At 39.7% G+C, this 23,204-nt stretch overlaps 1 protein-coding gene across 1 annotated transcript in view; it reads left to right on the top strand.

The window, feature by feature from the left end:
* musk (muscle, skeletal, receptor tyrosine kinase) overlaps positions 1-4,412 on the top strand; it is a 59,576-nt gene extending 55,164 nt beyond the window's left edge. The window contains exon 17 of the mRNA XM_071541611.1: positions 3,712-4,412. Coding sequence (XP_071397712.1) covers positions 3,712-4,412 — 701 coding nt within the window. The remainder of the gene's footprint in view (positions 1-3,711) is intronic.
* The last annotated feature ends 18,792 nt before the right edge of the window (positions 4,413-23,204 follow it).

Genomic DNA, 23,204 nt, shown 5'->3' with positions numbered 1-23,204 from the left:
GTAAACAGAGCCATTGGTCATCGGCGGCGCTGAAAGAAGTTTATTTACTTTGGTCCATTTTATGACTCCATGTGGTTGCGAAATATTTTTTAAAACCAACCTTTGCTCTAGCAGAAATAAATTTACAGATTTTTCAGAAGCATCAAACTACTGAGTCTGATGTTCCTTCTGCTTATTGTCAAGCAGTTGAAAAGCGAATAAAGTTTATATGATATTTTAACGATCTGCGTCATCTTTTAAAGTCCTGCTTAAAACCATATTTTTTAGAAAAGCCTTTTTATAGACCTACTTGTTTTATTTTATTCACATATTGTGGTTTTATTGCTCTTGTTTAATTTTCTGTTGTCTTGTTTTTCTTATTATTATTATTATTTAAGTAGTTTGTTTATCGTCTGTACAACTCTGTTATTGTGTTTGGTTTTGCCGTATTTCCTAACTTTTACTTTTGTTTGTTTGCTGGTTGTTTTTTTTGTTGATTCCCACTGCAAGTGACATTTATTTTATTTTACTCTCCTGCACAGTGAGGCACTAACGCTGTGCAGTTACACACTGCTGCAAATTACATCAAAGTCTCATAATTCAATTATTTCCTTGCCTTCCAGTTCACCTCTGGACTAATAATATGCTGCAAAACATGTGTAAAAATACATACATCATCCACAGTATGCGTGTGTGTGTGTGTGTATGTGTGTGTGTGTATGTGTGTGTGTGTGTGTGTGTGTGTGTGTGACAGGTCCTGTGTTCTGTATATTTAGCAATAGAGTGAAACATCTTGATCCCACCATTAACCTTTACCCAAGGCCGCTACTGCTGAATTACTGTCCTCCCTGTGGACACCCTCACACACACACACACACACACACACACACACACACACACACACACACACACACACACACCCTAGAGAGTAGTAATCAGAGCTGGTTCCCCGGGGAGCCGTCCCTCTGTGTGACCTACAGGACATGAACTAACTGAGCGTGACGTCCGAACTTCCTCTCCTCGCCCCCTGGCGAGGAGAGGAAAAACATCTCGTTCTGCCTTTTCCTCGTCCCTAGTCCTAATAATAATAATGAATTTTATTCATATAGCACACTTTAAATTACTTAAATTACTTTAAGATACTAATTTAAAGCCCTGGTTTCCAAAAAATGGGAGAAAATTGGTGAAAAAAATCTTGAAATATTGCAACTCCTTGCCATGCCCTTGGGATAAATAAACAAGTGTGCTGTCATTTACTAGATCAGGGTTCCTATACATTTTCAATTAAAAAATTCCATACTTTTTCCAGACCTTCATTTGTTTTGAAGATTTTGTCTGGTGTTCAATATGATTTACGTAGGTAGACATCTTGCCCCTGCTAACTAGGTTATATCAAATATCAGAATATGTGAGATGATTGGCAGGGTTCCTACACGGTTTCCATTTTAAAATTCCATATTTTTCCCAGACTCAATGTTCTTGACTGGATTTGATTTTGGTCTGTATTTGATATAATGCATGCTGACAGCGGCTTGGTAATAAGAGCGTCCCTCTATCTGAACATTATTCTTCACATCAACAAAAACTGTGGACTCAAAGTGGGTCTACAACAACATAAAAGCTATAATTATCTGTGTATCGGACCTAAACCGCAACATTTTCCATACTTTTCCAGACATTTTTTCAAATTCCCAAACTATTCAAGACCTGGAAATGATCAAATTAATTTTTAATACTTTTCCAGACTTTCCAGACCTGCGTAGGAACCCTGCTAGATGGGGTGGAGTCTGCGTACACATGGTTGTAGTGAATGAAACAATGTTGACTTTAAAAACTCCACCTGTCAACTCCAAAGTGCTGTGGCAGCACAACTGGTGTTGAAACTAAGAGAATCACTGAACTAAATATTTAATTCATGCGTTGACTTTGCCACTACAGTTAGAAAATCAGCAGCTGCCTCCTGCTGTGTGGATGTTCAGCCAGCAGCCTCCAGTTAGTTGATGCTTTTGTGACTTACACCGCAGTGATTCTCAACCTTTTTCACATCAAGGACCCCTAATTTAGTCCACATTAGAGCCACGGACCCCCATTTGATGAGATATTTTGTCTTGGACCCAAATCTGAGAATATTTTTATTGTTAGATATGATTTTGTCCAGAATTCCATGAATATCTGTGTTGTAGGTAGAGAAATAACAGAGAAACTAAGATCAAAATAGTCATTCTTCTACATTCTCTAATTGTGTTAAGTTCTTGTAAGTGAAATAATGGTGAATTTAACAATTCATCAATTTTCTGGGGACCCCCCTGGAACCCCCTCAAGGACCCCTGGTGGTCCCCGGACCCCCACGCTGAGAACCACTGCTCTACCGTACCGCCTGGTGTACGAGTGCAAGGCTGATTCATGATTCACAGGGAAACCGATGTGATGGAGTGATTGCGGCCAAAACAAATAGGTGCACTGGAGACACGCTCCACCTGAAATTTGACAATTTGACTGGGATTGGCTGAACAAAAATATTTTTTTTGTTGTTAGGGGGGGGATCTGGAAAGCTGAATTTTCCTACAATTAATAATAATAACCTTCTATAGATAAATCTTCTAACTCACAACCAAGGTTTCCTCGTGTGCAGCCAGAATCCCCCCCCACCCTCGACTGCCTGAGTTTCCCCGCAGCACAGAGGCACAGAGGCGGGTCAGATGAACACGAGGTTATTTTAGAAACACTCTATGTTTACATCACACAGCGACCGCCGCAGCACTGTACATCCACTATGTGTGTGAGTTCATTTGTGAGCATGTACACATTACACTCAGTGTGAAGTCTGTGTTTATGTCTAGGCTGGATATTTATTTAGCATTTTTAGTGAATGAACTCGTTTTATGGTGTACTGTAGAAGAAAAAAGCCACAGTTGATAACACGTGGTCTGATGATGTCACTGATGTGTGTATGTGTGTTTTTTCTCCTTCCCCTGGTTATACAGTATGTGTGCTGAGGAAACTCAAAAGTCACATGCATGATGTTATAGATTCAAGACTCAAGAAAACTTTATTGTCCATTATTGCAAGCAGGGGTTAGGGTTTGTTCAACAGTGACACTGCAGTTGGAATAAATGATTTCTTAAAACCAGGTTTTCCTAAACCTGCGCCCAGAAGGCAAAAGGTCAATCGAGGTGTGAAGTGGGTGTGAAGTGTCCTTAACAATCTTGCTGCCTATTTTCATGACAGCCTTAGTGTGTTCAGTGAGTTCACTGCAAAAAATGACGTCAAGTTGTCCAGTGATTTTATCTTGTTTCCAGACCTATCAAGCTCATTTCATGATATTCTAAGTCAAATTATCTCACTGTACTGGCAGATAATCTTGCTGGTTTCAATAAATTTCACTTGATTCATGTCAGTATGACTTCTTTCAAGAAATCACCATAAAACAATGAAGAAAATCTGGAAACAAGAAACTTTCTCCAAGACAATTTCACTTTTACCAAGTAAACGCCCTGAAACAAGTTACATTCTCCTGAAAAAAGGCAAATTTGTTGAAACCTATAAAATGATCTGCTAGTGCAGTGAGATGATTTCACAAAAAAAGAAAATCCTAAAATCAGCTTGATAAGTCTGGATACAAGTTAAACTAACATAATGAGTCTGTCAGTTTTTGCAGCGTTGTGGTTGTTGCCATTTATATTCATGCTGTAGATCATACAGTATAATCATGTGTATGTTTCTTTCCCCCAGGTGTGTGTGCAGTGGGAAAGCCCATGTGCCTGATGTTCGAGTACATGGCCCACGGCGACCTCAACGAGTTCCTGCGTCGCCGCTCTCCCACCCAGTCGGTTCGCACCTTGAGCCGCGCCAGCCTATCCGGCCGCAGCTTCTCCTCCGAGCTGGAGGCGGGGCTTCTCTCCTGCGCCGATCAGCTGTCCATCTCCAAGCAGGTCGCCGCGGGAATGGCCTACCTGTCGGAGCGCAAGTTCGTCCACCGCGACCTCGCCACCCGGAACTGCCTGGTCGGGGAGGACATGGTGGTGAAGATCGCCGACTTCGGCCTCTCCAGGAACATCTACTCGGCCGATTACTACAAAGCCAACGAGAACGACGCCATCCCCATTCGCTGGATGCCCCCGGAGTCTATCTTCTACAACCGCTACACCAGCGAGTCGGACGTGTGGGCCTACGGTGTGGTGCTGTGGGAAATCTTCTCCCACGGGATGCAGCCGTACTACGGCATGGGCCACGAGGAGGTGATTTACTACGTGAGGGACGGTCACATCCTGTCCTGCCCCGAGAACTGCCCTCTGGAGCTGTACAATCTGATGAGGCTGTGTTGGAGCACGCACCCGTCGGACAGGCCCAGTTTCAGCAGCATACACAGAATACTGGAGCGTATGCACCAGAACACACTGAGCATGAACCCTGACCCCGAGCCGGACTGCTAACCTCTGACCCTTTCCCTCGTAAAACGGCTTTTGTCCATACGCAAAAACCCAGTAGTCGTATAATGTTTTTTGTTTTTGTGTTTTTGTAGCACGCACCCATCAAATACACCTAGTTTTAGTAGAATATTTGCCTCAAAACACACTTGACATGAACCCTGACCCTGAGCCTGACTACAGTCTGACCTTTGACTTCTAACCGCTTCAACTTTACACAGACCTGGTTTTAGTAGCATACACAATAAAGGAGTGTACTGTACGCAGTAAAAAAGTGATTCTCAACCTTTTTCATATCAAGGACCCCTAATTTAGTCCACATTAGAGCCACAGACCCCCATTTGATGAGATTTTGTCTCTCAGACCCAAATCTGAGAATATTTTTTATTGCTAGATATGATTTTGTCCAGAATCCCATGACTGTCTGTATTGTAGGTAGAGAGATGACAGTGAAACTATGATCAAAATAATCATTCTTCTACATTCTCTAATTGGGTTCATTTCTTGTAAATGAAGTAATGGTGAAGTTTAACAATTCATCAATTTGTTGGGGACCCCCTGGAACCCCCTCAAGGACCCCTGGTGGTCCCCGGACCCCACGTTGAGAACGACTGCAGTAAAAGACATACTCTCAATCTGACTTTAATGGTGGATATACACTTCAAGATTTCTGTGTTATACACTCTCTTTCAGACATGCCCTCAATTAAGTCATAAACCTGCATCACCGATTTTCTCACAAGTCAAAAATGTCAAAAATCTGGCTAAAATGGCAACTTTTTGCTTTTTTTTTTTTATTTATTTATCCAGGGAAGGTTAAATAAACACATTTGCTCTTTTTGAACAATGTCCTGCCTCACATCTTGGCCACTCAACAACACTGGAGCAGGATTAAGGATTAAGTGCCTCAATCAAGAGCAACTCGATGGCTGTTGAGGAGGGAGGGAGGGGAGAATATTTTTGGTCACTTTCCCTACCCGTATTGTTTTTTTTTTCCATCAAGGGACTCAAGCTGGTGACCTTTCCCACTTGTGTAAACCTCTGTGTATTGTAAGCATCCTTGAATAATTTGCCTATTAATGCTTAACTAGTCCATACCCGGGGATGCGCGCACCACAACTCCGCGCAGACTTGCCAAAAATGCGCATAAACAGCGTAAATTTGGGAAAATGGAAAAATCAGCTTCATCAGTCCCTGCCTATGCCAATGCTCAATGCCCATGTGCAGTTTCAGATTGATTGGCCAAGCCATTGAGGAGCAAAATGGATGCAGACAGACAGAAGGACAGAGTTTTCCTCATTTTATAGTAGGATTAAGTCAAGAAAATTGTAAGGAACCTTGTGTTTTTTCAGACTAGACCCTAACTCTTCACTTCTGACCATCGACCAGCACAGACCCGTCAGACACGTCTGGTTTATACATGAAAAATGCTTGAACGCATGCATGAACAGACACAAGCCCTGAACCCTGAACCCTGAACCCTGAACCCTAAGCCTTAACCCCTGAACACTTGAAGCCATTGACGATGCAGATGTAGCCATCGTAAAACAAGACACACACACACACACACACACACACACACACACACAGTCTGTTGTATCCATTGCCCGTCTGCTCCACACGTTGAGAGGAATTGCTCGGAAAATTCAAATTCTGTTCACTTTAGTTCAGCTGTCAAACGGCATAAAAACGGTCTGGCAACCAAGTGTTTGAAAGACTTGAGACGTTAATGTGACATGATGCTGTGTTTTTTGTTATTACTAAAGCAGGCAGTGTGTGCAATGGCAATCACTTTGTTAGTGCTGGAGAAAGGGGGTTTTGCCATAGCTAAGACTGCATCAGACCTACATCTTATACTTTGCTTGTTGACATTATAATCACATAGATTCCACAATGGCACACTATCACTTTAACCATTGTTGTTGATTGTTTTTATAGACAAGTTGCTATTCCACTTTTGGGCATTCTCATTTTGTTCTTTCTTTCTTTTATTCATTATGTTGTTGTTGATCTTTGTAATATTTTTTTTAATTATTTATTTCCTGGTGTTTGACACACACAGTTTGACACACAACAAATACATGACAGGAAAAAACTGGTCATAACTAAGTCATGTTAGATTCTTTGGACTTGCTTCATCATTGCCAACGAGTCTCTCACTGACACACACACACACACACACACACACACACACACACACACATACAGATCTTAATTTCTTCCATGGCATCATTGTAACTCTCTTAAATTAAATTATGGTCACATTGTTCCACAGCTTCAGAACAGCTAACTCATGTATCATCAGTAATCTGTTTTGTTTGTCATGTGGATATTACTCAAAGCATTTTTGTGTTTTTTTGGTTTGTTTTGTGAATGTATTTAATTAATCTTCAGTGTTTGATGAATATCAAATGAGAGAAATCTTTTATCAACTTGTCAGCTGAAAATGCCTTGGACATGCATGACATGTTTTTCTTTTCAAATGTGGTGTGATGTTATGTTTTTGTTATTTTGTTTAATTACATAAATTGATGATGCAATTTTTGCCACACATACTTCCCATCAATTATGATATTTCTTTGACTTGCTTGCAAATAAACATAATTATCAAACACATTTGTGTTTCAGATCTGGGCAGGAGGCCGTTTGAGCAGTGAGTGGGTCACATCCTGTTAGCAAACATTTTTGCATGCATTCATCATGTCGATGACAGATTTCAGGGAAAATATGTGATGAAACAATTTTCCTGCCAAAACCCCTGTGTAAAATCTGTGAAAATCACCTGCTGGATCTGGGTATTGTGATTTAGTTTTGTCACAACAATACTTCAGTTATCCTATGAAATTATTTACAAAGTACTGTGGATGAAGACTCTTTGGAAATTGACGGCAATTGATGAATTTATTCAGGTTCCAAATTCCAAATTTCCAAATGGAGATATGCAACAAATGTCCAAAAAATGGCACCTATTCTTACTAAATGATTGATAGCACTAGATAATGACAAATTACATTCTTCTTTAAAGGATAATATGTAAGTCCATAGGTGACAAATAATAATACTTTTACAGAATGTATCATCTGTATATTAAATGATGAACTAACTAGAAAATGGATATGCACAGTGGCATTTTGGAATATAAATCTTCAATAGTTTTCCCAAGAGAGAATATGAATGATGGGTCTGGACATAAAGCAAGGCTGCTCTTCTGGTGAAAATCCACAAAGTTCCCTCCTTGGTTGCACCTATTGCCTGGTATAAACAGTGTGTACGACACACTTCAGCACTCATATGATGAACATCTTTAAAGCAATAAAACAGGTTTTCTTTCCAGCTATGTTCCTATATGGTGACATGCCTGCTTTGGCACACTGTCATGGATGGAAAATATCCCTGTTCAGAGCTGAAATAGCACTAAGACTAAAAGTAAGATTTTGAGGAATAGCTTGTCATTTTTGTATTGACAGGTTTTATGGACCTGAATGGATAATGGGAGCAGGCAGAGGAGAAAAATGATATTTTAAGCTACAATATGCAACTTTTTGTCTTTAGGCAGGATGGGTATTGTTAGTCACACAGCAAATGATAAAGGAAACGTGCCGAACATCATTGAAAAGCAAAATTTCCAGACACAGACTGGTAATGTATAACACATCCTATTTTAATGTGAAAATAGTTGCATATTGCAGCTTTAAAGAAACAGAAGGGATCAAGGATAGAGAGAAGAATTCAACTCATATTTTACATTTGCTTTTCTGTGACCCTTAACTGCTCTCTGTTCTCTCTCCTCTTTCTCCCTCTGCTTACCTCATCATGAGCTTGGTTCCCTTGATACGTGTTCCATAACACACACACCCCCCTCCCTCCAACACACACACACACACACACGTACACACAAAGTATCCACAAAGTATCCACAAAGTAATTTACCATGCAGAACCAGGTGGACGCTGCAGTACTACAACTCGCCACAAGAGGGATGAATGAACTAGAGAGAGAGAGAGAGAGAGAGAGAGAGAGAGAGAGAGAAGGCAGAAAAGAGATTTTCCTAGTTGTTTAAGGCATTTTAATGTTTATCCAGTATGCATATATGCATTATGGAGGACATTTGTCTGTGTGTGTGTGTGTGTGTGTGTGTGTGTGTGTCTGCATGTGATTCCTGTGGGTTTGTTTACTTTTGTGAATGTGTGTGTGTGTGTGTGTGTGTCTGTGTATATGTGTGCATTTGTGTTTATGAGTGTTCCTGCCTCTATGTGTGTGTGTTGTGTGTGTGTGTTGTGTGTGTGTGTGTGTGTGTGTGTGTGTGTGTGTGTGTGTGTGTGTGTGTGTGTGTGTGTGTGCGTGTGTGTGTTGTGTGTCTCGGGGATGCCCAGTGTAAACTGTTTAGAGCCGGCAGTGTGGAGTTTGGCCTTGGCTGGGTCATTCCTCTTCTCCTCCATCTAAACTGTGGATAAGACCGTCTCACTCCTCTCTCTCTCTCTCTCTCTCTCTCTCTCTCTCTCTCTCTCTCTCTCTCTCTCTCTCTCTCACTTCTTCTTCACCTCCTCCTCATTTCTCCCTCCACTCCGTCCTTCCTATACTCCTCTGATCCTATTCACTCCTGGTTTGGTTGTTTCTGTCTTTTTTCTCTCTCCGGTATTTCTCCCCATATCTCCTTACCTCCTTCTCCCTCTTTCCTTGCTCCCTTGCTCCCTGTTGTTCTCCTCCTCTCTCATTTCTATCCTTCCTTTCCTCATCATCACCTCCCCTCCCTGCCCTCTTACTTCTTCCTCCCTCCCTCCCTCTGTCCATACTTTCCTCACTCTCCTTCACTGCCTCTTTCCTTTACTTTATTAGCACCCTCTCCCTCCCTCCTTCCCTTCATTCCTCCCTCCATTCCTCCTTTCCTCCCTCCCTTTTGTCTCCTTCCACTTGAAATAACATTTGTTCTAAATGCTGCAGTTAAAGCATCATTGTGTCATTAGAAAGCCAGCTGCAGATAAAAGCGAGGAACTCTCATTCACAGTCTGCACTCCAAACAAAGTGTTTATCTGAATGGACTTTCTAACCTTCCTGCTCTCTTTCAGCTGCAGCTCGGACCGTCTGGAGGCCAGAGAACTAGAACTAGATCGAACAGAAAAAAGCTCTTCTGGTTTTTGTCCTGGTAATCTCCTTCGGTACACCAATGGAACAAAGACATTTTATAATGTTGTCAAGGATGTTAGGATGTGTGGAAAGTTTCTGAAAGTCTCAAGACAGCTGCTACCGTACCTGAATGCAGTGGTGGAAGAAGTATTCAGATCTTTGACTTAAGTAAAAGTAGCAATACCACAGTGTAGAAATACTTTGTTACAAGTAAAAGTCCTGCATTCAAAATCTTACTTAAGTCAAAGTACAAAATTATTAGCATCAAAATGTACTTAAAGTAGCAAAAGTAAAAGTAGTCATTATGCAGAATGGCCCATTTCAGAATCATATATATCATGTTATTGGACTATAATTATTGATGCATTAATGTGTTCATCACTTTAATGTTGCAGCTGGTAAAGGTGGAGCTAATTTTAATTACTTTATATACTGCTGGGTAGCTTAACCTATAAAAATATATCATAATTTATTAGTTGATTTATAATTTGTATTAATAATTTAAATCTGCAAAGTAACTAGTAACTAAAGCTGTCAAATAAATGTAGTGGAGTAAAAAGGCCAATATTTCCCTCTGAAATGTAGTGGAGTAGAAGTATAAAGTATCATGAAATGGAAATACTCAAGTAAAGTACAAGTACCTCTAAACTGTACTTAAGTACAGTACTTGAGTAAATGTACTTAGTTACATTCCACCACTGCCTGAATGTCTTGCCATATTAACCCTCCTATTATGTTTGGGGTCAACTTGACCCCATTCAACATTTAACGTCTCTAAAAACATGATTAACATTATTTTTTCAGCTTGATACTCAATAACTTTTCATAATTTCATGGGGAAAACTGGTAAATATAAAATTTAACATGATGATACGTTTTCAAGGTCCTATACACACTTTATTTACAAAGTTGTTGTTGTTTGGGGTCATTTTGACCCTGAACACAAAAGCCTTATAAAACCAGAGAAACTATAAAAGTTTTACGGTAACACTTTACAACAAGGGTCACCAAGTTAAGGTTTAGTTAATGCTTAATAAGCATTAACTAACCCTTAATTAACAGTTAACTAATGTGTAATTTACTAATGGTGTTCATGTTAACTAAGGTATTAATGTATACATTATTTAATAGTTTATAAAGATGACTATTAAATAATGTATAAATTAATACCTTAGTTAACATGAACACCATTAGTAAATGATTACCAGACACATTAGTTAACTGTTAATTAAGGGTTAGTTAATGCTTATTGAGCATTAACTAACCCTTAACTTAGTGACCCTTATTGTAAAGTGTTACCAGTTTTAAACATATTTTCTTTCTCTTTGTTTTGACTGATACTGAGGAAACTTTCCCATGCAATTTTTGATCTTTGAAAAACATTCCCATGCTTCAGGGCCCTAACATAAGACGTGCAGTTTTTATAGAGTTTTTATAGTTTTATCTCACATGAGGATTTTTAACATGAATGCTGCTTCTATGGATTCTAATTCTTCGCTTTAACCTCTCTAACAAGGACATTTGACCAAGGGGACGTATCTGTCAGTCAGCGAGCCATGCTGGGAAGCACAGAAAGTGTCTCTTGACATTGTCACGAAGACGTGACATCCCCCTCAGTCAGCGGCAGCACAGAGGAGCTTCCTGTGAGGCCGGAGCAGCGCTCGCTCTGATTGGCCGATTCAGGGAGCAACAGGAAGCAGCCAGACATATATCAGTCAACTGGAGTCTGGTGCTCTAAAGCTGTGGAACAATAAACACAGCAGAGCACACACACACCCACACCCACACCCATACCCAGACACACACACACACACACACACACACACACACACACATTCTTTCCTATAAAAACATTTGGCTGCTGTTGCTACAACTGCTGCTTAATTCATGTCACACATGACGCCTGTGGCCCTAACTGCTCTCACAGTAGCATTAAACACACACACACACAGACACACACACACACACACTTTTTGTATTTTTTTGTTGCTGTAAAGATATATAAAAGCAAACTTGTCTCACAAGTTTTCATGAAATGAGCACAATGCCTTAAAAGACATTACTGTAAATGAGCTCAGATGTAAATGAGCTGCAAGCTAACTGTAAAAATAAAACAATAAAGATAAAGTAAAAGCAAATGACGAGCTCCATGAATGGAAAGTGAGAGAAAATACATTTCCCCACCATGAAAGAATAATGTGGAGGAGAAACGACTAGAAACAGGCAGCAGTTTGACATCAACATCGGTTCAGTTCCCAACTCATGACAAGTTTTCAGTGCTACTATTTTTATTTGTATCTGTATTTGTTCAACCAATCAAATTGTTTGTATTTGTATTCGGATACATTCTCAAGTGGGCGGAGCTTAAGGTGGGAGAAGTTTACGTAAATGTTAAAAAGCCCCCAAATTATTTTATTCCCTTGTTATCACTGCCATTGCTATTGTTGAGATATTAAAGCATTACACTGACCTATAACTAATAATGAAGTATAAAAACACTTACTATAAAATTGTGGTTAACAAAGAATAACCTAGAACGTTATGTAACCACAAATATAGGCTTTTATAAACTCAACCTTAATCAACGATAGGTATAAAAAATTATAACCAGGAAAAAAATCTCCACCTTGAACTTTCTAGTGTGAACTGAAATGGCAGCGGTCCAGCAGGGAGACGCACACACACACACACACACACACACACACACACACACACACACACACACAACATCCTGCTGCACTGAACAAACTCAGAGGACAGACAAACAAAAAGCGTATGAAAAGACTCTCTCTCAGAACAGTCTCTGTTGTTACACATTTGTAAACATATTACAGTATTTACACAGTATTATTGTGTACTTCCAACACTTTTCCATATGCTATTAATACACTGGAATAGAACCACTGTCAAGTAACGTAATTCATTCTGCTTTTTGAGTGCGAAACTATTAATTTTTTCACTTCCCATTTTTGGTCCATACTGTGTGCTCTTGCTAACTGCAGTATCATGAGATTTAAATAAGCAACCTGCTGAGTCAGGCAGACTGCTGATTAGTTTCTCTACAGCAAACAGCAGTGAAAAAAAAAAGTTTTGACTGTCATGTCACACTAGTCTCCATCCATCAGTGATGTTATCAGAAAACATCGGCCTTCATCTCACTCAGCTGCCAAAACAACAGGGGAAAGGACATTACATGACGCCTGGTACTATTGCACTGACTTGAGTAAAAACTGAAAGATTAATTGTGCCCAGAGATAGTCGAGTTACGTTCCCACCTCTCGCTGAGCAGCTCCACTACAGCAGGTCAGGGTGTGAAGCTCAAGGGCCTCATCATTTCCCAGATGGTTGGAGGATTTGAGCCACTGACCCTCCTCTCACAATCCTGCTTCTCTAACCTTTAGAACAGTGGTTCAACCTTTTTGGCTTGTGACCCCTTAAAACAAAGCCATGCCTAGTCGCGATTTGCAATATACTGAATATCGATATACTGTCCCATGATCATGAATTTGTATAATCAATTTTTTTTTTTTCTTATCTCATAAATCATTTTGCGACCCCACAAAATTATCTTGTGACCCCTTGGGGGGTCCCAACCCCCAGGTTGAGAACCACTGCTTTAGTGTACCGATGAACTAGCAGAGCAAACCATCTGACTGTCCTCAACACAGGTGTTTTCAAACTGGAGACAACCAGTTTATTGACTATAGGAGAACAGGTGAAGAAACTTTCCTTTTGCCACACTAAAAGCCATACTGTCCATTTCTAAGTGATTATTCTGTTATCTCTACTTCCTCTTGCAAGGAAATGATGAATCCACACAGATTGCTCACATTATGGTCAAAGACCTTTGTCAAGGCAGTCTAAACTGTGTGAACAGCCTCAAGGTCTATAGATTATCAAGTCTAGACAACAATAGAGTCTCCTTGACAACAAGGACTGGAAGTCTTGCACTGGGACTAGGGCCATCAGAACGCTGGTATGTTGTCAGTTTATGAGTTGGTTATTTTTGCAAATCATGATTTAAAGCTATGTTCACATTAAAATAATAGATAAATAGGATATATAATACTATATAGTATACTATAGTGTAATAGTCTGTGTCTGTCTGCGACCCTGAAATGGTCTTTTCCATGTTTGGGACATTTTGGGCCGTAAACCAGTTGTTGTGGTAGAGTTGTGTGGGCGGGGCCAGCAGTGAGGCTGGTTCAAGGTGAGGCTGCAGCCACAGCAACAACAACAATGGAGGAAAGCAGTGAGAAACAAAAGAAGACAAGAAGACATTGATGAGGCTGAGCTGGAAAAACATATTTACCTTATTTGCAGTAAAAAGACAAAATCTCATCCTTGTATCATCAGTAAAATCTGTGATTTGGATCATCACACATGTTTTGACACTCTATTTTAGTTTGATTTACCCACACCTCACCGCACTGCAATGTTGTTTAGGTTTTGACATGTGATACCAATTTCTAGACTGGTCTTAAAGTTAAATTCACATTACCAATAAAACTAAGGCATCACATAATCATTTACATCTGTATTTCTAAAGTAAAGTGCTTGAGGAGATTACTTTTAAAAGAGAAAGGCACAGTCATACATTTCATATCAAATCAACACAATAATCGACACAGACGTTTGTCATGTTTTTATTGATGTTGGGATATCAACACTATGCTTCTGGCTGGACACCCATTGATATTGGCCCCTATTTATATATATATATATGTATGTATGTATATCACATTAACTTCTGTGTCACAATTCCTTTCTACACGCTATATGGTTTGTTAAATCTGAGGCTTGGCTGAATTTTCCAAAAGCACTTTAAAGCGATATTTCACTTTGGCAGAAAAACTGTTTTCAAACCTAGGAATTCGTAAATGATTGATGGATGGTAATAATGTACAAACATGTCATCCTATGTATAAATTTTGTGTTAAACAATGTTTTGTAAGCAAGTTTGTAGGAGAGAATTTATATGTTCTACTTTTACTCCGATAATTAATCAGGTACTTTTTGCTGGGGGATAAAGGAAAATAAAAAATGGAAAATTAAAATCATCCAGTGGTGTCAATGTTTACCTTTTGATTTGTATTTAGCGATTTAGACTTGAACTTGATTTAGCGGTTGAGAGCCTAAAAAGGTGGAGAAACACTGACAGAATATAACAAGTGTATATATTTTTAACAAGTACATATATTCCAATTTATGTTCATGAACAGACAATCTCTGAAGAGTCTGTGTTTTTTTTTTCCATACTACTTACTCGGTGCAGCTTTCATAACTAGCTTGTTAGGTATTTGCAGCAAAAGTTTGTCTTATTTAATGACTTATTTATGACCAAAACCTTACATTAACCTTAATCAAATCATTTTATCTCTAAGATTAACCAAAGTTTTAGTCACATTATCCGTAATCTGTGTTTCAGAGTTTGTGCTCATTTCACAATTTTTTGGAGACTGTCTTGTGTATCTACATTTGCAGTTGACACATTATGAACTCAAGTGAACATTTTCTACTCAAGTGAAATATCGCTCTATCACTGATATTAATCTTTGTTCCACTTTAAGGCAATTGCAAAAATGATGGTGTTAGCTTTTTGGGAAACATAGAGGACCTTTATAGAGAGAACTGGAAGGCACTGCACACATAGACATTTAGTTTCGGGTCACAAACAAGTTAACAACTCTGGTAATACTGTCTACAGGAAAGCCAATAATTAGGGTCACATCACAACAGAGTTCTCCATATCATCATGACATAAAAATAACAAAGAAAACAAAAAATCCTACAGTACATTTTGGACAGAGTATTACACACTTGAATTTACAAACACAAAACACTTTCCCTTTGGTGATTAACTTTGAATAATATATTTTATATACATACATACTGTACACATATACTTACACTGGTATACAAAGAATGACATACTTACACTGGTACGCAGACAAAAACATACACAGACAGAAAGTTTAGTTGGTTTACTATATAACCTGAATCAACACTGTGTTAGAGGACGGTTACAGTGAATGTCAATATGGAGGGTTGGTCCAGAGCCATACTGATTGAAAGAGTTTGGTCAATGAAACTATGGGTGGCATGTTGCTGCCACTGCTCTATAATCACACCCATCTACGAAACCTAGAGGTTAACAAAGCGGACTGAGTGGGAGAAACTGTGTGGGGAAAGAGAAGAAGAAACGCTGTCCCCTCCCTTAACAACTCTCAATGAGCAAGGCACTTAACCTCCAGCTGCTCCAGTGGAGCTGCTCAGTGGTCTACAGTAGCAAACTGTGCTTTTACTGGGCAGCTCCCAGTTGCCAATAGTGGAGTCTGTGGTTGAACTGGGCAGCTCCCAGTGGCCAACACTAGAAGGCTGTGGTTGAACTGGGCAGCTCCCAGTGTGAATGTGTTCAACAGTGTGAGTGTGAAGCAGGGTGAACATTCATGCTCAGTCAACGTTCTCTGGATAAATAAAAGTTAAACAAATGTTGCCTGTACTGTATATGCAGTACTATAGCCGTAAAGGGCAACTTTTTGGGCAACTGTGACAGGCAACGATGCCCATGGATCTCATTTATCATTGTTGCTTCAATCACATAAGAACATCTTGTTTCCAGGAAACATTCAAATAGATTTTTGACCCTGTTTCTCACTTTCCTGACAGTTTCTAGGAGCTTTATCAATGTTGCTCAAAATTTGCTTTGTGTTTCACAGCACAAACAAAAAAAAACATTTGGCTTTAACATTTTTAACAATGTATTTCATAGCATCACCACAGTGAGATGCCCCACATCCTGACATTCAGCTGGCACAGAATCACAAGTTATTAGCAAAGGCCATGGAGCGCGACTGTGGAAATGACACACTCAGTACTGCATGGCTCAACTCTGGCTAGCCTCTCTGTAATTTAGTCAGTTTATGAGGAAACAAATCCCGTACTGGACGTTTTGAGTATTATAATAAAAGTAAACTGTAATGCACTTCAGTGACTGAGAATATTCATTGTCAAAACGTCTTTACATGAGAATTGACCACCAAAAAATATTTAATGTTGAAATTATGATGAACAGCTACTCCTTGACTCAAAAATAAATGATCACGACCATCTTATATGATGATAAAAACAAAAAAGAAGTATTCCTGATGGACATCTATATCATCATTACTACATATCACCACCAATACTTTCACATCATGAAGTGTGTACATGTGAGAATGGCAGTCTTTATGGTTTGGAGGATCGAACTCAAACTATGTTGCTTGGACTGTTTGAGAAATCTTAGCAGTATATTCAATTCAACAGGTACCATTGGTACCATATAACCTCAGTCAATTCCAGAAAAGTAACTGAGTAAATTTTAAAATGGCGCAGATTGGCGTTTTAGTCGTGTAAACATTTCTCAGAGGCAGAGCTGCGCTGGAGGCAGAAATATTCTCATTGGCTGAGGTAATCCTCAGTGGGCGGAGCCAAAGAACCACAGTTTTCCTGGCTAGGTACTGTTATGTCTGAACTACATAAACTACGTAAATGAACTTGTTGCACCCAGTTACAGTATGCCATTTTAAGCTGCTACACCAGGTCCATTCTTGTTGCGCTGCAGTCTGCCAGTTGTGTTGCACCTATTTTACCTAAAGGTAGGTCAACACAATTATTTGCTTATTTTTCCATAAACAACTCAAGTTGTTATATTTAGTTGGTTTGTAAATGTTTTTCTCAAACATTTATTTCAGTGACATTGGTTCATGCGTCCTCTATTTTGCTTGCTGACATGGTGATAATTGACTATGCTCAACAAAATCTTGGCATTTATATACATTGATATGGCTCAAATATGCAACAGACGGCTGTGTAGCTAGTCCAACAAAAATAGAAGCCATGTGTGTCTCCAAAGTTGCGGCTCTGATCCGGCTCCGTTTCAGATCCGTCAACGTGCTACGAGCTGCAGCAGTGCAGCAGGCTATATTGAAGTAAATGGCTGCGTATCTTATCCGAAAACTTCAAACACAAACAGACAGAACAGAAAAGCATCTGGTGTAGCTGAGCCGTTAGGCTGAAGCCCAGTGAAGAAGGCAAGGGGTGAGGAAAAGCTAATATTATGAAGCGTAGCGCTCATGTTACTGACAAATGACAATTTAGCTTACCAAGTTATCTAGGTTAGCTAGTTAGCTAGCTGACCTTCCAAGTTCAAACTAGCCATACTAGCCTAGCTATGGGAAAGCTAGTTAGCTAGCTGCTGACCTTCCATGACCTTCCAACATCATGAAAGCCGATTCTTGAATTAATGAAAAAAAACAAAACATCATTGCCATTTATATATATATATATTTTTTTAATATTTGTTATGTTTATCCTTTGCCAATCATGTTTGCCAACTTGCGCTCTGAAAAACTAAACCAATGAGATTATGTCTGCCTCCAGAGCAGCTCTGCCTGATAAATGTTTGTTCCACTAAACCTCTGATGTGCATAAAAGACACTCAAGTGAAACTCAGTCTCCTCACTCTCCTCACTCCTCACTTACAACTGCATTCTACATCTTGTTGCTGATTGGATCAAAGCAGCTGAAGAAACTGCAGTGTTGCAGAGCTGCTGGACAATATCTGCAGGTGTAGTAGTCTAATTCTAACCTGTAATTAACTATCATAATGGCAAAACAGAGTTTGTAAACCACAAATACAGGCAGGGATCCTAACCACCCATCTTGCCTTCATGCCAGTGTTTCTCCTAGTAGTAGGTGTAGAGAAGCTGCCACCCTGCCTGAAGGAATGTCATTTGTAATGGTTTTAATGGAGTTGTCATGTCACGTAGTTTAATTCCTGTTTCAGAGACTCCACCCACCCCACCAGGAGTCAAGTGTAATGTAAACACTGGATCTACTTTCACATGCACACTGACAGGATTAATTTCCCTACGCAACAGCATCAGCCTCATGGACAGAAAGGCACTTTTGATACAGCCGTGTAAGGCAGACGCGTGTTTGACGTCACCTTCTAAAGTCTGTTAACGCTCACCAGATATGTTATTTAAAAGATGACCTTGGCCTTGTCCCTGCTTCGCACTGTGGCACAGCGCCTGCTCCTACAGCGGCGAACCTCCCCGTTTTTGGTATAAGATCTCTGGAACAGGCCCGTCTTTAATTCCTTGGAGGGAATAAACAATTCAGGATTTCTCGCAGATCTTGGATCCTTTGTGTGTTCAAGTTGGACGAAAGCAAGAAAATACTGGGACGGTTTCACAAAAGCGTTTTAGTAATAAGATAATCTTTGTGTAGGACAATGGAATAACTGAGTCCTCAAAGTGTTAAAGTTGTATGATCACTTTAAAGTATTGCAGTATTTTTGGTAAGTCCCCACAAGTCAAGAATATAATATTATTTTTTTTTTCATAAGCCTGGGGTATCAGGATGACTGACTAAATTTCTCATGTGGTTCTCTGTAAAATCTAGCTACATTTGGTTTGACAATGGGTCAAAACGTTATCAAGAGATCCAGCCTCGATTCTCCATGAGGTCATAAAGAACCAGTTCAATTGATTAAAGTTTAAAATGAGTCATCAAACTGACTGTGTCATGTTGCTTTTCTGAATTTCTAAGCCCTTTGAAATGTAAGTGAACAAAACGCTGCAGCTTTCTAAATTGCTATTCTAAACATGGGATGAAATCTGTAAAATTAGCCAGTTAAAAAAAACAAAAACAAAAAAAAAATAATTCTCAACTCCCTTCACTAATAGGATGCAAAGTTAGAGAAGGACAGAGAAAATTGGATGGGTTATACTGGCATTACCTTCACTTCACAGACTACTTCTTAAATAGTTCATATCAGCGTTGCCCATAACAACACATTTAATACAAATAGAAAACAACAAACAACTAAACAAAAATACTAACAGCCTATCAAGAGTCCTCAACGGTCAGACTCCTCCCCTTTTCTGTCTTCCGCACGGAGATAAAGTATATTTGTCTTTTCTTCTTTTATCTTTGCTTCATAGTTGCCATCCTCCTCTTCTTCATCGCGATCCTCATCTTACTCATCATCACCTCCAGTACACCTATCTTCACCTCAACCTCATCTTACGGGTTACGGTCCATATAGTCCATATCATCATCCGTTCACTACATTTCCCATCCTCTCCCCCCGTCAAAGCATCTCCGCTTCTTGCCTCTCTCGATCAATATCTCCTGCGTAGAGATTAACCCGATCGATCGACCGGATTAATCCCTCCGATCTCCCGCCTCCCCTTTAGACCACCGAGTGTTCGTTGTGGTGGTGGTGGTGGTGCATGCCGCCGCTCAGCACCGTGTGGTTGATGGACGACGCCGACCGGTCGGACCCTTCCGCGGCCGTCCCGTTGACGTTCTCCTGGCGCTGGCAGCACAGGATCTGCCTGAAGGTGGCGCTCATCTCCTTGTCGCGGTAGGAGTAGATGATGGGGTTCATGGCCGAGTTGAACTCGGCGAGGAGCAGGAAGAACTTCTCGTAGGTCAGGACGTTGCAGCTGGCGCAGAAGACGTCGAGGAGGAGGAGGACCAGGCCGGGCGTCCAGCAGACGATGAACGCACCTGAAGAGAAAGAAGGGGGACAGAGAGACAAGGAGGTTCAAAGTTGTACAACGTGAAATAAACTTCACTTATTAACACGAAAGTACATGTTGGTGGTACGTAAAGTGTTGAAATTACGTTTTCCCAGCACAAAGTGGTTACGTGAAGGACGCACGACTATAAACACGAAGTAGAGTCACATTGAAGTAGCGCAGTGGAAAGTAAGGCTGTTGTGGTCGGGTGGTGGATGGGCGAATGAGTTTGACTTCGATGCCTAGGGTTAGGGTTAGGCTGTGGAATAGGAAAAAAACATATTTCTACTATACAAGTCATGTCTATTTTTTTTTTTTTGTCTCTAATTTTTGCTTTTTTTTCTTGTGAAACACTGAATGGTTTTAGGGTTAGGCTAACCCTAACCCTGGGGTTCAATTCCCAGCGTTTATGAAGAACATTTCTACTATAAAGCCTTCCCCTAACCTTAACCAACTTGTTTTCGTTGCCGAACCATAACCTTAACCCAAACCTTAACCAAAGTTATTTTCCTTGCCCAAACGTAACCATTAGCCAACCTTTACAGCGTAATTCAATTCTTGGTGGAGAAATGTTATTTTCACACAATACGTGTCCACAGGACGTAAATCAGTGTTTCAGAGTTTGTGTTCATTTCATTTCATTTCATGTTGTATTAAGTGGTACTAATATAAAAGTAAACTGAATTTGAGACTCTGGCATTCGAGAAGTCTAGTGCAGTGGTTCTCAACCTGGGGGTCGGAACCACCCAGGGGGCCGCAAGATCATTTTTGGGGGTTCGGCAAGATTATTTATGGGATAGGAAAAAAACATATTTCTACTATACAAATGTATTATTATGTGTATTTTTTTTTTTTTTTTTCCTCAAATTTTTTCTTTTTTTTCTTGTGAAACACTGAATGGTTTTCAGCCTCTTGGCCTCCTCTGATGATGAATCAGATGAAACAACCTGATAAGGGAAAATCATTCTTTGGTTGAAATCTTAATGGGGGGTTGTGAGTAGTCATCGCTTCATGTTAAGGGGTCCCAAGCCAAAAAGGTGGAGAATCAGCCTTATTATTGATTGCACTCATTTGAATTTGGCCTTGTGCTACACTTACACTGAGAGTAAAAGGTATTATCTTCCAATTATTGAGATCAACCACTTCCACAATCCATATTAATTTGTCTCAGGTTACAATCTTTAATCTTTTTAAGAAGATGAAAGAATGAACGCACCTGAAGGGAGACAGCGAGAAAAGAAGGTTGAAAGTTGTTCTGGAGAGGGGATGAAGGTAAAAACGTTTTCTTGGAAGATGTTTCGGAAGGAGCTGCATATCAAGTGGTACAAAAGTAAAGTGAAACCCTGGCATTCGAGAGGTCTAGTACATATGCAGTACTTGGGAATATCTTATTCATTGTTTGCACTCATTTGAATTTGGCCTTGTACTGCATTTACACTGAGAGTAAAAGGTATTAGTATTGTCTTCCAAATATTGAAATCATTTTGCACAATCCATATGCATTTCTCTCAAGTTACAGTCATTAATCTTTGAAATCTTTCAAAGACCTTGAAATCCTTCTTGAACCCATTTCCTCCCTTTCATCGATGTTGAAATCAATAAGGGATCATAACTTCATTCAAAACTGGTTCATCTATTTCAAGGCAATGACTATATGTTTCTAGTATTTTGTATACTCAGTGTATATTGGCAGGGTCATTTGCCCGCCTTTTCATCTAACGGAGAACATCTGTTGAATTTGGACTGATGGGTTCAGAGTGTGTGCTAAGGCCAGAGTCTCTCCTTGGTCCTGAAATGAAATGTTTTCCTTGCCTTATCTCCTGTCTGAGTCAGCACCAAATCCCTGACCTCAAACACACAGTCTCCAACCTCAGCACCATCACTCTGCAACCGCATCACCATCACTTTAAAACCACATCACCATCCCCATCTCTCTAAAACCACATCTACAACACACCAGTAATAACAATAACATTTGGAGAGTAAAGTGTACTTTATCTTTGTTCTACAATATTTTTAAAAGGTTTTTTAGGGTGAGGATGAGGGTGAGTGAACCATGGGATGACTGCTATGCAAAAATGTGAAATAATAACCACAATGAGCCCTTCACACACACACATACACACAAGATTTCTCAAATATAAGTGCAATGTGATAAAAAATAAAATATAATGGGATCAGAAATGGATTAAAAACAAAATTAAAATGGAAAAAGCAACAGATATACCTCAAAATGGCCTAATTCCAGTGTATTAACCTATGGAAAAATAGGTAAAAAAGTACACAATATTACTGTGTAGGTAATTTGAATGGTGTGTTACACTGTTGTATTATTATTACGTATTTGGGAGAGTCTCATCAAGTACCTACACATTAATATTGTGTACTTACAATACTTTTTACACACTAGACTTAATTTTCCATTGGTTAATACACAGATTAACACACTATAGACTTACTTTTCCATAGGTTAACTTCATACACAGGTTAATACACTTGACTAAGGCCATTGTAAATTGTTACCAAACTGAATTTTTAGAAGTGATTTAAAGGTTGCAGACAACCGATCACTGATTGACCTCAACCACAGTCTACAGCTGAATCTCCATCACCCCACGACCGCATCCACAACCACCTAACCTCATTTGGGTGAGTAAAACCTACTTTGTCACTCTCATTCTATAATTAGATGAGTTATCGTAGCGCAATGCAAGGGCCAGCCACTCATTACTCATGAAAATGTCAAACTCAAGTGTCTTTATGCCCCCCCCCCCCCCCCCAAAAAAAAAAGGGTACGTATCCAGTCGATGGATGCTATTTGTCATAAAAGAGGGGGAGTAAAAGATAGAGACAGATAAAGAGAGAAAGACACAAAGAGAGGGGAGAGGGAGCGAGAGAGAGAAGGACAAGAGAGAGGACAGATAGAGAACTAGAGAATGAGAAGATGAGAAAATAAGACAAAGAGAGAAAGAGTCAGTGAAATAGAAAGTCTTGATGAGGAATTGAGCAAACACACACACAGAGAGAGAGAGAGAGAGAGAGAGAGAGAGAGAGAGAGAGAGAGAGAGAGAGAGAGAGAGAGAGAGAGGATATTGACAGGC

This window comes from Centroberyx affinis, unplaced genomic scaffold (assembly GCF_046629955.1).
Source record: "Centroberyx affinis isolate AG114_WGS23_722 - 3 ecotype Tasmania unplaced genomic scaffold, CSIRO-AGI_Caff_v1 ptg003911l_1, whole genome shotgun sequence".
Classification (NCBI taxonomy): Eukaryota; Metazoa; Chordata; class Actinopteri; order Beryciformes; family Berycidae; genus Centroberyx; species Centroberyx affinis.
The sequence above is the reverse complement of the archived record's forward strand: the minus strand, read 5'-3'. Positions and strand labels throughout refer to the sequence as shown.